This window comes from Cryptococcus neoformans, chromosome 9 (genome assembly GCF_000149245.1).
Source record: "Cryptococcus neoformans var. grubii H99 chromosome 9, complete sequence".
NCBI classification, from domain to species: Eukaryota; Fungi; Basidiomycota; class Tremellomycetes; order Tremellales; family Cryptococcaceae; genus Cryptococcus; species Cryptococcus neoformans.
The window spans coordinates 453,514-465,811 of NC_026753.1; the positions used below are offsets into that span (position 1 = coordinate 453,514).

Below are 12,298 nucleotides of genomic sequence, written 5' to 3' on the forward strand. Positions count from 1 at the left end.
GAACGTCATGATGTCATTTGTTCTTTAAGGCACATGATAACAAACTGCTAATGGCTATTCTCGCTCAATCGACAATTCTTGGACTGTCTTTCCTGCTCTCAGTCTCCTCATCGTTTAAAACTTCATTATCATCTTATTTCACTAGAGCCCTCAAGTTGCTTTATTCTCTGTCATTCGCTGGCAACCGTTGCTCCTATGTCGATGCTAAAGTCGTTCATCCGTCTGAGGCCTCTGCGACGAGCCCACCAACCTGTTATCCCTACTCGGTTCTTTGCTTCTACCTCAATATCATCTGGCTACAGCCTGCATTCAGCTCAATCAAAAACGGCTCCAAGTATTAGACACATCCCATCATTAACACACTTCCCAAACAATTCGCTATCAAGGAGTTTTCACTCCACAAACAGGCGGCAGGATGTTCTGTTTGTAGCGATGCCGGCCTTGAAGAGTGGCTTGCTTAACATCACAAGGTTTACCCTTCTGTTTCTGCCATTTGCCATTAGATACAAGTAAGTCACAGCACTTTGGATTGGATTCCCCTTTCAGTTGTGTACTAATGCAAATACCAGGCTGTGGAAACGATACCGACGGATATCCCTTTTGTTACTACAAATCCCTGTGCGTCTCCAGTCGCACTTACATTTCAAGAGAATGGCCACTTATTCTTGCAGGTATTCGCGGTCTGTATAATTCTTGCATTAGGATTAGATCAAAGCCCGCGAACGAAAAGATGGAGACTTCTACTCATTTCTGAGCACGAAGAGCTTGCGTGGTCAAGGCGAAAGTAAGCACGAATCCTGTATCCCCAAAGACTTTTAACTAAAGTCGAGTCTAGGCAAAAAGAAATACTTCGCAACGATGGTCATAAACTGCTCCCTCCAAACGATCCTCGATCCCGTCAAGTTGCTAGAGTCACCACTCGTCTCATCACAGCATTGGAAGAAGAAGACCGCCATATTGTTTATGGAGCTAATTGGCCGCCCAAATCGCAAGAATTGTCGCGGCTGATCTCTGAAAGAGAGTCTTTGATAGGAGAAGAAGGGAGATATTACCCACCGAGTGGCACAGCTAAGAGTACATACGTACCTTACAGACCACCTACCAGAAACCCTTTGAAACAGTTTGAGTCGCCAGACTGGCGCGTGTATGTGATAAATTCAGTGAGCTCTAAGCCTTTCCGGAAACCGTTACTTTGAAAGTCTGACAATCCCTTCCGGCAATAGCCTGAAGTGAATGCCTTCGCCCTACCAAGCAGAGATGTTTTTGTTTACACCGGTCTCCTTGACACACTGCCGGGGGATGATGTCATGCTGTCTGCAATCTTGGCCCATGAAATCGCTCATGTCGTGGAAAGACATACGGTTGAAAATCTAGGAGTAAGACTTCAGTTGTTTGAAATAGATTCTCCAGCACTGACTTGAATCATCTCAGTTCTTGAATCTGGCGACTGTGGGATTTGATGTCTTGCGAGGCTTGGCCTTCGCATTTACCATCTCTTTCCCATTGTAGGTACTGTTGAAACTGCCTGGAATGCTACCTGATGATCGCTCATACGAGTATACGAATATAGTATCGCTGACTCAGCCGGGGTGTGTATCAATTGGATCAACAATGTCCTCGCCGACAGAGCTTACTCCAGGAGACTTGAAATGGAGGCCGATGCTGTAGGCTTGCAGGTACATATGCTCTCGAGTTGAGATCAATGAAGGATATGACATGCTGATGACGATCAATTAGATCATGGCGACTGCAGGATACGACCCTAGGGCTGCAAGTGACTTGTGGGAGCTTATGGCATGTGTTGAGGACGATGCAGCGGCGATGGGACAGGGGATCAGTGTTGAGAACCGATTCAGTCTGCTCAGAACGCATCCGACAAGTGACGTTCGGCAAAAAGTAAGCAATTGGAATCGTACGGATTTCGAGTTCGTGCCTTGACCGGAATTCGATTTTTAGGCTCTCAGCAAGGATATGGAAGGTGCGCTGAAGATCTGGCGGGACCATAGGAGGAAGCGTCAGCCCAAGAGAGTGGAGAAAAAGCAGGAAAAGAAGGATACTGTCCCTGAATCGGACAAGGTTGTCTCGGAATAAGGATGGTACTTCAGAAGATAGCATGCGGCTGTTATTTAGCATGCAGTTATTCGTGGGAAATTGTTTGTATGTATAACCCGCAAATTGAACAATTTGCATTGGACAGTTGAAGTACAACGCTCTCCCCTTAACATATTGAAATGATACACAGTTTCGGCACCAAGATCACTACACCCCTTAAGCATACCCCCCTTATCAGATGAACGGCTTATCGACCGGTGAATTTCCTCTCGAGGTAACGAGCAGGGATGTAGATGAGACCGACGACGACGAAACCAATCTCGAACGCAATATCGCCGCTAATGAAGATGTCAGCTTTCTCACATAATAGTTATCTTCCAGAAAAGACACTCACGTTCCCTCAATCTTCCTAGCAATCCATCCAGTCCACCAACTCTGAGCCATACCACCGGTCACCACAGGGATACCCTATATTATTCGATCAGTTCACAACCACTTTCACAAATGACAGCTTTACTTACACAGATGGCGGCGAAAATTGCGGCAAGGCCGATTGGCAACTTTCCAATCTGATTCCAAAACTCCACGGGATAAGTTTTCCTACTCACTGGTCCTCGGAAGATGATGGGCTCGATAAGTGTCGGAGGGATGTACAATGCACTCCAGTAAGAAAGTACAGATGAGAAATTCTCCAAGGCGGAATAGAACTTGGATGCGCCGCAGATGGCGATGGGGAGGTAGATGGCGGATACGACGAGAGCAAGAAAGTATCGAGGCACTAGAAAGAGATGGTTAAACAGCCGTCAATGAGGGATGGAGTTACTCACCCCGGACAAGCCATGGGATAGCGACCTGACCACTGAGACCGGCACTGTAAATAGTAGGAGCGGTATTGGCGACAACACTCAAGCAGAAAAGTACCATCACAAATCGAGATGCACCGTTACCGTTGCCAGTCATGGCGTAGATGAGATTAGGGACACCAATGTTGGAAGCTGTTTCCCAGTCGGGGATAGAGTAGGCTGCGAGCTGACAGGCGGCACCGAACATCTGGCAAAGGATCATAGGGACAATCATGCCAACATAGACACAGAGGAAAAGCTTCCAACTTGGAGTTTGGGGAGGCAAGCTGGTCGTCTTCAGACCAAAACTGGTTAGCGAGGCTTAAGCGATAATGAACCTTGAGACCTACGAAGTCACTAGCTAAACTGGTATAGGTGATAGAGAAACCGATCAAACTGGCACCATAACCCAAAACACCGCTAGCTGTTACAGCGGTCGCAGCCTTGGCCACATCGGACTGGACGAGATGAAGTTTGTCACCAACAACACCTGCAAGCACGACGTAGAGGATGACCATGACCGGGAAAGAGGCAAGAGAAACAATGTGTAAGGCCTTGAGTCCGACGAACGAAAGCTAGAGGCAAAATGGGTTAATTCTGTGATAGACAAAAAGAATGTAATCTACGTACAATGAGAGCGATGAGAGCAGCAATAACAATTCCGACATCCCAGCTCATGGTAGAGTTAGAAGCCAAGGCAAGACACTGCCCAGCAAGGATAGCAGTGAGAGCCATGAAACCGATCATTGTGGCGCAATTGAGTATACCATAAATAAGAGCCAAGCCATAGCTGTGACATGTGGTCAGCCAATATCCTTCATAGAAAAAGAACAGGACCTACCCCATACCGTAACGAGCTTGCACCATTTGCCTCATACCTGTCTTGGGACCATTGGTCGCACAGTAGGCAACAGGCAGCGCCGAAGCCGCTGTAAAAAACACAATGCACAGGCAGCTGGTTTTCCAGTCAAGGCCAAACAAAGAAGGTCCGATGACACCCTCTGAAAACTGAAAAGCGCGGTTAGAGCAGCTATTGACGGTTGAGCGGCAGACATACCGATAGAATGTTGGTGTTCCAAGCAGCCCAAAGGGTGAATTGTGGCAAGTAGGTCCATTTGTTCAACTCGTCCCGTTCCTGCGTGGATCAACATCTTGAATGAGGGCATTATTCCAAGATGCCTCACATTTTCTGGTCTAGGATCAATACCACGTTCTTCTACACCGTGCTCTACCAGAATATCCATAGTTCTCTTTGCAACTCCAACCACGCTCTTCCCTCGCCGACTCTTTTTCTTCCCAAGCTCATCGCTGTACTGCGGTAAATAGTCGACCTGATTCAAGGATGAACTTTTTCTCCGATCTTTGAGCTCGTATGACTCGCTACTGATCGGCAGTGGGTCAATTGGCTCTTTGAGATTGTGGGACATGGTCAAAATTCGTGATTAGGGAGGGAAGGGCAGTTGATAAGATAGAGAGTGGATATGATAAAGAGAAAAGAATGGAGTGTTTATATTTTTGGGGGCTGATCGAGTCCGGTTAGTCGATAGCGAACCGAAGATAGCGATTTTGTTGGAAATAACTCCATGTTGGGTGTCACCTGCATTTGTGCCTGCGGATATCGCCGCTCCAATCGGCCCGAAAACATTAATTGCTGCTATCCTTCTTCAAAACGTGTGTCTCGCTGACGGTTTCTGGGCAGGTGTACATCTCGTCATCACTCAAACAATCTTTTGTTTGAAAGAACTCCCACACCTTATATCTATATTTTGCAAATACCAGGGAATAGCTATGCGCTAACACTCAAACATAACAGACAATGAAGTTCGGACGGTAGGTCTCTCTCTCGCTATCCCAGGTGGCGTCCTCTCCATTGACGATAAACAAAATGCTTATGAAATATTTATTTTCTTCCAAACTCGCAGTTATCTACAGGAGAATCTCACTCCTGAGTGGAAACGGGCGTACATCGACTATCGAGCCTGCAAGAAATTAATTAAAGTCATCGCTGCTCGTCTAGGGCAGATCAAAGAGCAAGAAGATGTAGACGGAGGTGGTAGCAGCTCGGGCCCGGATGACGACCATGGCCCTTCAGCGCCCCGAATAAAGTCTCCGGATACACTGAGAGGATCTAGAGGCTCTTTGCGCAGTAGACTGGGTGCGGCAAGGGACACACCTCGCTTGACAGGGTTTCCGGTGAGCTTACGTTCCGAACATGTCTGTAATGTAGGCCTTCATTTGAGCGCTAATGCGTTTCATTGCCCTGCTAATCAGTCAAGACCTTCTGAAAATCAATCTCCAAACTATGGATCAACCTTGGAGTCACCTCATCCTCATCCTCCACAACCTGCCGTCAGCAATCCTCCACCTCTCGATCTAGGCGAGCCCGGGGTGGACGATGATTATACATCTTCAACCGACCCACGTCCTGACGAGCCCCATTTAACCTCGAATCCTGACCAATGCAAAGACAGAAGCCATACACCTAATCCCAAGAAAGGCGTTGCCTTCAGTCCGACTGCAGAGGAAATTGGAGGTCAAAGAATAGACGAGTTACCAGAAACATCAACCCGGTCACAATCCAGTGAAGATGGCAAATCTTCCGATGGTGTCGTGCAGAGCGACTCCCGAGAACCTTTGAAGAGAAGACCTGCAGATCTCATTGTGAATACGGATAAAACAGCTCCTAGTCCAAGATTATTGGGTAGAAGTGGCAAAGGGTTTTTAACCCCGAGACTATCGAGTATCAGAGGCGATGCGACACCCACGTCAAGAGGCAATAAAAGTCCTGCCAGGAGTCCTGCCAGAAGTCTTAGTAAGTAATACAATCATTTGGAGACCTTTTCACTTATCTTTTCTAGGGTCTATGACGCTACCTTCACCTGCTCTCGGTATTCGTACTACCGCATCTTCTGCCCATCCCATTGAGACCTTTGACGAACTCTACGATCGCATGGAACGCGATGAAAAAGCTTTCTTTGATTTACTTCAAAGGGAGCTCGACAAAGTTGAAAAGTTTTATGTGGAAAGGGAGCAAGAAGCCATCAAGCGCGCACATGATCTCCGGGTCCAATTACGCGAGCTTGCAGACCATCGTAAGCTCTACCACGAGATTTACCCCGAAGGTATACCAGAGTGGGAAGCAAGGATGGGGAGGATTTTGCCAAACGGTGTACAACCAAGGGCACCAGCTTTCACCAAACTTCGGAGCCGATTTAAATACGCATTTGACGACAGAGAAAACACCTCTTCAAACCCTAACGAGAGGCCTAATGGTGATGCGAATGTGACTTCGTCAGGGTCCCAGTCACCAGTCATGAGCGAGCATGAAAGACAGCATCTGCGGCGGGCCATGGCAGAGGACAAGGAACATCAGACGTATAGCCCGGAGAGGTACCAAAAATACAAGAAAGATCTGAGAATCGCAGTGTTGGAATTTTACCGGCAGCTCGAGTTAATCAAGAACTACCGAGTGAGTACTATATTCTACTATCTGGTATCTGGCTTACCACGGCACGTTCATAGATTATGAACCTCACTGGCTTTAGAAAGGCATTGAAAAAGTTTGAAAAGGTCACAAAGGTAGGTCCCGCTATCCGTTCCGCGAATTTATCTAAACATTGAATTAGATACCATGCCTCGAGACGTACACAGACGAGCGCATCGCAAAATGTACATTTTCAAAAAGCGAAGCTATCGATGATCTGATTAAGCAATGTGAGGAACTTTATACGGTTCACTTTGGTGAGTCATGAATGTTCCGAACTGTCCGAATAATCTCCACTGACTGCACCAATTTTTTCAGAGCATGGTGATTCAAAGAAAGCTAGGGAGAGGCTTCGTAGACAACAGATGGAGAAAACGCATTATCAAAGTGTCTTCCGGGCTGGGTTGATGCTTGGTATTGGGCTTCCGGCGGCTATAGCAGCACTTGTAGAATGTAAGTTCCATTTAATGTACGTACCGTCAGCAACTGACAATTCCGAAGCGGGTCGAGATGAAACTCGGCGAGAAATCCCTAGTTGGGAAGGTTTACTACAAGCCTATGGCGGACTCTACTTACCCGTCATTTTTGCGCTGCTCTTCGAGCTTAATCTTTGGGCGTATGTTCGGGCAAGAATCAATTATGAGGTGGGATCTGCTTTGAATATAGAAACAATTTACCGATACTAATTGTGCGCCAGTTTGTCATGGAGCTTGCAAGACCTGCCATCGACTACCGGTCTTTCATGGAGGTGAGCAGTCTCGATACCACTGCCTCTGGACCTTTGCTGATATCTGGTAACAATCTAGATACCTGCATTCTTGTTCTTGACCCTCAGCTATTGCTTTTATTTCTCCTTTGCTCGTGTAGGAAGCTCAAACATTGATCCTACGACGTGAGTCCTCAAGACATACATGAAAACAATAAAGGCTTACTAGATACCGTGCAGATGGCCAGCTGCTTGGCTTATATTCTTATGTGTGTTCTGGCTCAATCCTCTTCCGGTGCTTCGAAGGGGAACACGATATTGGCTTCTGCGAGTTTTGTTCCGAGTTATTACTCCAGGCTACAGCCGCGTTGAGGTGCGTGCTGTCACATTTTGTTACGAATCAGTGCAGTAAATTGATTGCTCTTGCAGTTCATTGCGTTCTTTCTTGCCGATGAACTCAATAGTCTGGCATACTCTCTCCAAAACATCTACTTTATCGCCTGTTCATGTGGGTTGTTATCGATTACGTTGTACAATCTAGTTGACGAACTTTGACTCTCAGATGCCAACAAATGGCCCGGAAATATATTTACAGTCTGCCCGTCCGGTAGATCTTGGCCATATGCGCTTTTCCTGTGCCTGCCGGCATTGTCGCGTCTCATTCAGTGTCTGAAGCGTTATCATGACTCAAAGCTTAACATTCATTTGATTAACGTAAGTGCGACTGCCTTCTGCGAGTGAGCATGTTTGTATAGTAACTTGGCATCGTGTCTGCAGGCTGGAAAATATTCGAGTGTAATTGCCCAACAATGCCTGTTTGTATGGTGGAGAAACAAAGGGAATAACGACTCTGGAGCGTCATTCATAATCTGGGTCATTATTGCCACACTTAGTGCGATTTACACCTGTGGTTGGGTGAGTATAGTACTAGCATACCCCATGTCCGATGGACTCACCGCCATTGTAGGATTTTGTTATCGACTGGAGCTTGTTCAGACCTAAATCTGGACTGCTTCGTAAAGACCTGGGTTACAGTCGACGATACGTAAGTCTCCACTATGAAGTGCATTTGTCTTACATTATTGACCCTGTTGGAAGGTATACTACTTTGCCATGGTTTCCAACTTTTTGATCCGATTCATCTTTGTTTGGTATGCTTTCTCACTTCGCCCGGAGGATAATACAGCAGTACTGATTAGATGTTTTTCCATCCTTAGGTATATCCCGTTTTCGTCTCGAAACATCCGATTACGAAGTTTTTTCTTCTCGCTGGCAGAGATGCTCCGTAGATGGCAATGGAATTTCTGTATGTTCGGAACAATCAATCTCGAAACCATTATGCTAATGCACCGCGAAGTTCGTGTCGAGACTGAACATCTTGGTAACGCCGATGCCTATCGGGTAGGTTCTTGCGAATACATACGAGAAAGAAATGCTTATTGTCTGTATTTCAGGTTACTCGCGAGATCCCCTTACCTTATCGCCGTATCGACCGTGACTCGGATGATGAATCAGATCCTCACGAACTCGAAAAGTCGAAGGGCCGATCGGGTCACCACCATATATCAGTCAACCTTGACCGCCTTCGACGCGGTATTCGGGATCGTAACACCGAGGAAGGACGAGGGCCAGATGCGTTGGATGCGGGTCCAAGGGGTCACGCACCAGAAAGAGATTATGAGGCCAGAAGGCCTGGGGATATACAAGAGAGAGTCCCCACTGGTGAACAACAAGTGTAATTGTATTTATATTATCTTAGCTTCATTAGCATGCCCATTTAGTGGCCTTTTTACGAATAATCATGAGTTCCCATAGACATCGTATGCATTGTACATAATCATGAAATTGATCAAGTGCAAAAAAACAATAACTATCCAAGTCGGCGTCTCCGATTACCCCGACCCTAAAACAAATATACTTCATTACCAGAAGTCATCCACATCCGCCCCCGCCCCTTTCTTGCCACCTGCCGAAACCTGACGTTGATAGAATTCGCTGACCTGCTCAGCCGTTGTGGCTTCGTCAGCAGACTTGTCGTCTCTAATCCTGATAAATCGTGGGAAACGGAGCGAGATTCCTCGAGAATCGATCTACACGTCTTGTCAGTCCTTTTGCCACCTTATAACGGATGGTAATACTCACTACACCATGCGCCGCTGCGTAAATCGGACTTAAACTCAAATCGGCTGTTAAGACCTCCCAGACCACTCTGGGCTCAAACCATACATCCGGTTTGGCTCCTCCAACCTCTATATCTCCTCTCACCACTTCCAGTTCTAAAGGTTTAAGTATTTCATAGAATTGTGCGAGGATTTCCTCGGAGAATCCGGTACCAATCTTGCAGATAGTCTGGTAATGCTCCGAATCGGGGTCATAGCACGCGAGGAGGAAAGCACCATAGACTGCTGTACGTTTGCCCTTGCCATGATATGCTCCAATGACAACAAGATCGAGGGAGTCCCCAACACCTGAAAGATAGTCTTTCTTGAGCTTCATATGGCCATTATTAGTGACCAGAGTGATGGAAAACCGTAATACCTACCTTGAGCCAATTCATACTTCTTCTACTGGGCTCATACGTTGATGACTCGCTAGTGAGCATTTTCACCATCAGACCCTCACACCCATCCTTCACACTTTCTTCGAGCAACGCCTGAATCTCCTCTGTCGTACTTCCATCTGATGACTTGGCAAAGGCAAACTCCGATTCTACAGGTTGGAAATGCTCTTGTAGGAGCTGTCGTCTTTCTTTGAGCTCTTTAGCGAGGAGACTCTGGAGAACGGTGGTTGTTTCAGCTAAAAGTCACACAGAATCGTGATCCACTAACCTCTCCATTGAGATAGAGCAAATCGAACGCAAAGATATGAACTCGCACCGTGATGTCCTCGGCCTTGACATCCTTTCGCTTTCGCCTACTCAGGTCTTGGAAGGGAAGAATCTTCTTGGTTTCCAAGTCATAAGCAACGGCTTCGGCATCAATGACAAACGTCTTGGCAGTAGGTTTCATAGCCTAACCCATTACCGTCAGTATCTGAGGCGAAGAATGCTTTTATGAACATATCCTCACCCTCGGTATTTGATCCACCAGATCGGGATACTTGGCACTCATGTTTTCCGAATTTCTACTAAACACAGAAATAGTACCATCTTCCAATAGGTGGACCTGAGCACGCTCTCCATCGTACTTGTACTCGCAAGTGAATTCCTTGCCTTCGAAACGGTCGAGGACCTCTGTGATGGCTTTCGTCGGCTTGGCAAGCATAGGTTTGAGAGGAACGCCTGTGTAAATAAGGATGATGAGCAAATGAGGGATAGAACATTTTGTGCGAAAACTCACCTGGAGTAAGTTTACAGTGTTCTCTCAAGCCTTCTACGCCACCTTGGAGAAGAGCAGGGATAACTAGGTCGTATGATGGAAGCTCACTGGTGGTCAAGTGCGTTAGCAAGCCCGAAATGGCCATTTAGCAAGGCTTTTCTCACCTATAGACAGCTTTAACAGTCTCAGCGCCCTGTTCCAGCATGGCAGCAAGTTTTTCAGGTTGGGGTTTTTTGTCACCTAATGTATACGTATTAGTTTTGGAGAAAGAGATGGAGTGAAAGGCTCACCAATCGTTTTTAGGACGATAGCGTGAGCCAAGGCGACGACAACTGTTTTGTCGGCGAGACCGATCCGTAATTTTCCTTCGAGGGATCGGATGATAAATTTGGCCTCGGTGCCTTGGCAAGCAGCAAGAAGTTTTTTAATGATGCCTACTTTCTTCGTTTGAGACTATATCGATCCAGTCAGCTGTGGAGATAAAGATAAGCAAACACGAAAACATACCGCGTTTCCGCTAGCCTTTGCAATGTCAGTGAGACATTGGAAAACGTATGGTACTGTCAACGGCTTAGGCTTGAACATGGTTGATTGAGTGTTTCTAGAGTTCTAACGTCACAGTCAGAGGTTATATGACTGGTATAGCTAACATGTCAAGCTTACCATGGCAACTTTTCCTAGGTCTCCTTCCCTCTTGAGATCTTCTTTGATCTTGGGCATAGCCCGACCTGTGCTCTCTGCGATGGCTTTGACTAATAATGATTCTCCAATACCAAGCTCGATACCAATATAGTCGGGACATAGCTAAATTCGGATTGTCAAACCCAATAATTGATTGCGACGCTGAGAATAGAGACACTTACCCTGTTGATGCAAAGATAGACCACTTTGAGAAGCATAGACCCTTTGGCGTCTGTGGCTGTATCTCTCTTGGCAACAACGAGCAAAAACTGGGTTAAGATTTCGAGAATTTCTAACCGCTTAGTCGTAGCCTCAATTTTTTCGAACGTTGACACAAGAGCGGGATATGGAACCCTAAGTTTCAGTGAGTTAATAGAGCTTCAAATCATGAATGAACGAACTGACGCTTCGCCATCTTTCCAGCCCTTGTCAGCCACAGGGACAGACTTTTGGTTCTTGGTAAAGATTGAAGCCCTGCAAAACGATATCATATTAATTAAGCCTTAGCGTAGTAAGTGTGCAATCTGACAGTTTTACAGCGGCCTCTCCTTCTTGCTTATCCTCAATCTCATCATATATTGCATCCTCCTCTTCTTCAATTTTCCCCTTTTGCTTCACCTCGTCCGACACCTCGCCGTCATCCTTAGGCCCAGGCTTCAGTGTAGCTTTTGTGAATATTGATGCCAGTGGTTTTTCGCCCTTGCGATTTACTTCTATCTCCTTGGTGGGTGCTTTAGATGAAGTTGACGAAGTCTTGGGAGATGGCTTTTCTTTCTTCTCTTTGGGGGCGAAGATAGGCGCGACTTTGGATGACGTTTTTGCAACTTTTCGGGGAGGCTCTCTCTCTGATGGCACAAAACCAAATTAGTGAATCTATATATGCTATTTATGAGTACTGACCTTCATCAGATAAAGGAGAATGTTTGGGAGACGAGACCTGCTCCTTAATCACAGATGTACCGGGTCCTTCGTCCTCGTCATCCGAAAGAATAACCATCCGCTTCTTCCCGATATTAGTCTTAACTGAAGGTTCTATGTCTTGACCGTTGTCAGCTTTACTTTTCTGCTTGTGTTGTAGACGCACCGCTCATATTCCTCAATGTACGCGTCTTATCGAAATGCTTGTGTCGAAAGCAAGCAATCCAGTCATGTTTTGCACGACGCGTCGCTCGTGTTGAGTGGCGATGGCCGACCACATATTTAGGTTACGTAATAG

General features: G+C 46.4%; 4 protein-coding genes; 2 read left to right on the top strand and 2 right to left on the bottom strand.

The window, feature by feature from the left end:
• Positions 1-77: 77 nt before the first annotated feature.
• On the top strand, positions 78-2,241 carry CNAG_04275 (metalloendopeptidase). XM_012196079.1 has 9 exons: positions 78-509; positions 570-618; positions 672-784; positions 836-1,160; positions 1,224-1,376; positions 1,432-1,505; positions 1,571-1,676; positions 1,738-1,896; positions 1,957-2,241. Exons 1-9 carry the CDS (start codon positions 196-198, stop codon positions 2,089-2,091), a joined length of 1,428 nt encoding a protein of 475 aa, XP_012051469.1. The 5' UTR covers positions 78-195; the 3' UTR covers positions 2,092-2,241.
• CNAG_04276 (cytosine-purine permease) lies at positions 2,031-4,437 on the bottom strand. XM_012196080.1 has 9 exons: positions 4,079-4,437; positions 3,952-4,029; positions 3,736-3,902; positions 3,525-3,684; positions 3,245-3,469; positions 2,880-3,189; positions 2,574-2,830; positions 2,447-2,520; positions 2,031-2,390 (listed from the first exon to the last, which is right to left on the bottom strand). The coding sequence occupies exons 1-9, from the start codon at positions 4,319-4,321 to the stop codon at positions 2,300-2,302; spliced, it is 1,605 nt and encodes a 534-aa protein (XP_012051470.1). The 5' UTR covers positions 4,322-4,437; the 3' UTR covers positions 2,031-2,299.
• A 94-nt stretch (positions 4,438-4,531) lies between these two features.
• On the top strand, positions 4,532-8,928 carry CNAG_04277 (hypothetical protein). XM_012196081.1 has 19 exons: positions 4,532-4,724; positions 4,817-5,087; positions 5,166-5,706; positions 5,753-6,363; positions 6,417-6,473; positions 6,521-6,635; positions 6,697-6,831; positions 6,880-7,022; positions 7,076-7,126; positions 7,185-7,270; positions 7,325-7,457; positions 7,514-7,592; positions 7,647-7,798; positions 7,862-7,999; positions 8,052-8,129; positions 8,183-8,235; positions 8,302-8,390; positions 8,442-8,485; positions 8,539-8,928. The coding sequence occupies exons 1-19, from the start codon at positions 4,711-4,713 to the stop codon at positions 8,821-8,823; spliced, it is 3,075 nt and encodes a 1,024-aa protein (XP_012051471.1). The 5' UTR covers positions 4,532-4,710; the 3' UTR covers positions 8,824-8,928.
• On the bottom strand, positions 8,891-12,190 carry CNAG_04278 (DNA ligase 1). XM_012196082.1 has 15 exons: positions 12,167-12,190; positions 11,983-12,120; positions 11,612-11,927; positions 11,488-11,556; positions 11,265-11,436; positions 11,065-11,205; positions 10,909-11,010; positions 10,692-10,854; positions 10,566-10,641; positions 10,423-10,508; positions 10,153-10,364; positions 9,913-10,095; positions 9,627-9,857; positions 9,227-9,574; positions 8,891-9,174 (listed from the first exon to the last, which is right to left on the bottom strand). The coding sequence occupies exons 1-15, from the start codon at positions 12,171-12,173 to the stop codon at positions 9,007-9,009; spliced, it is 2,412 nt and encodes an 803-aa protein (XP_012051472.1). The 5' UTR covers positions 12,174-12,190; the 3' UTR covers positions 8,891-9,006.
• Between the last annotated feature and the right edge of the window lie 108 nt (positions 12,191-12,298).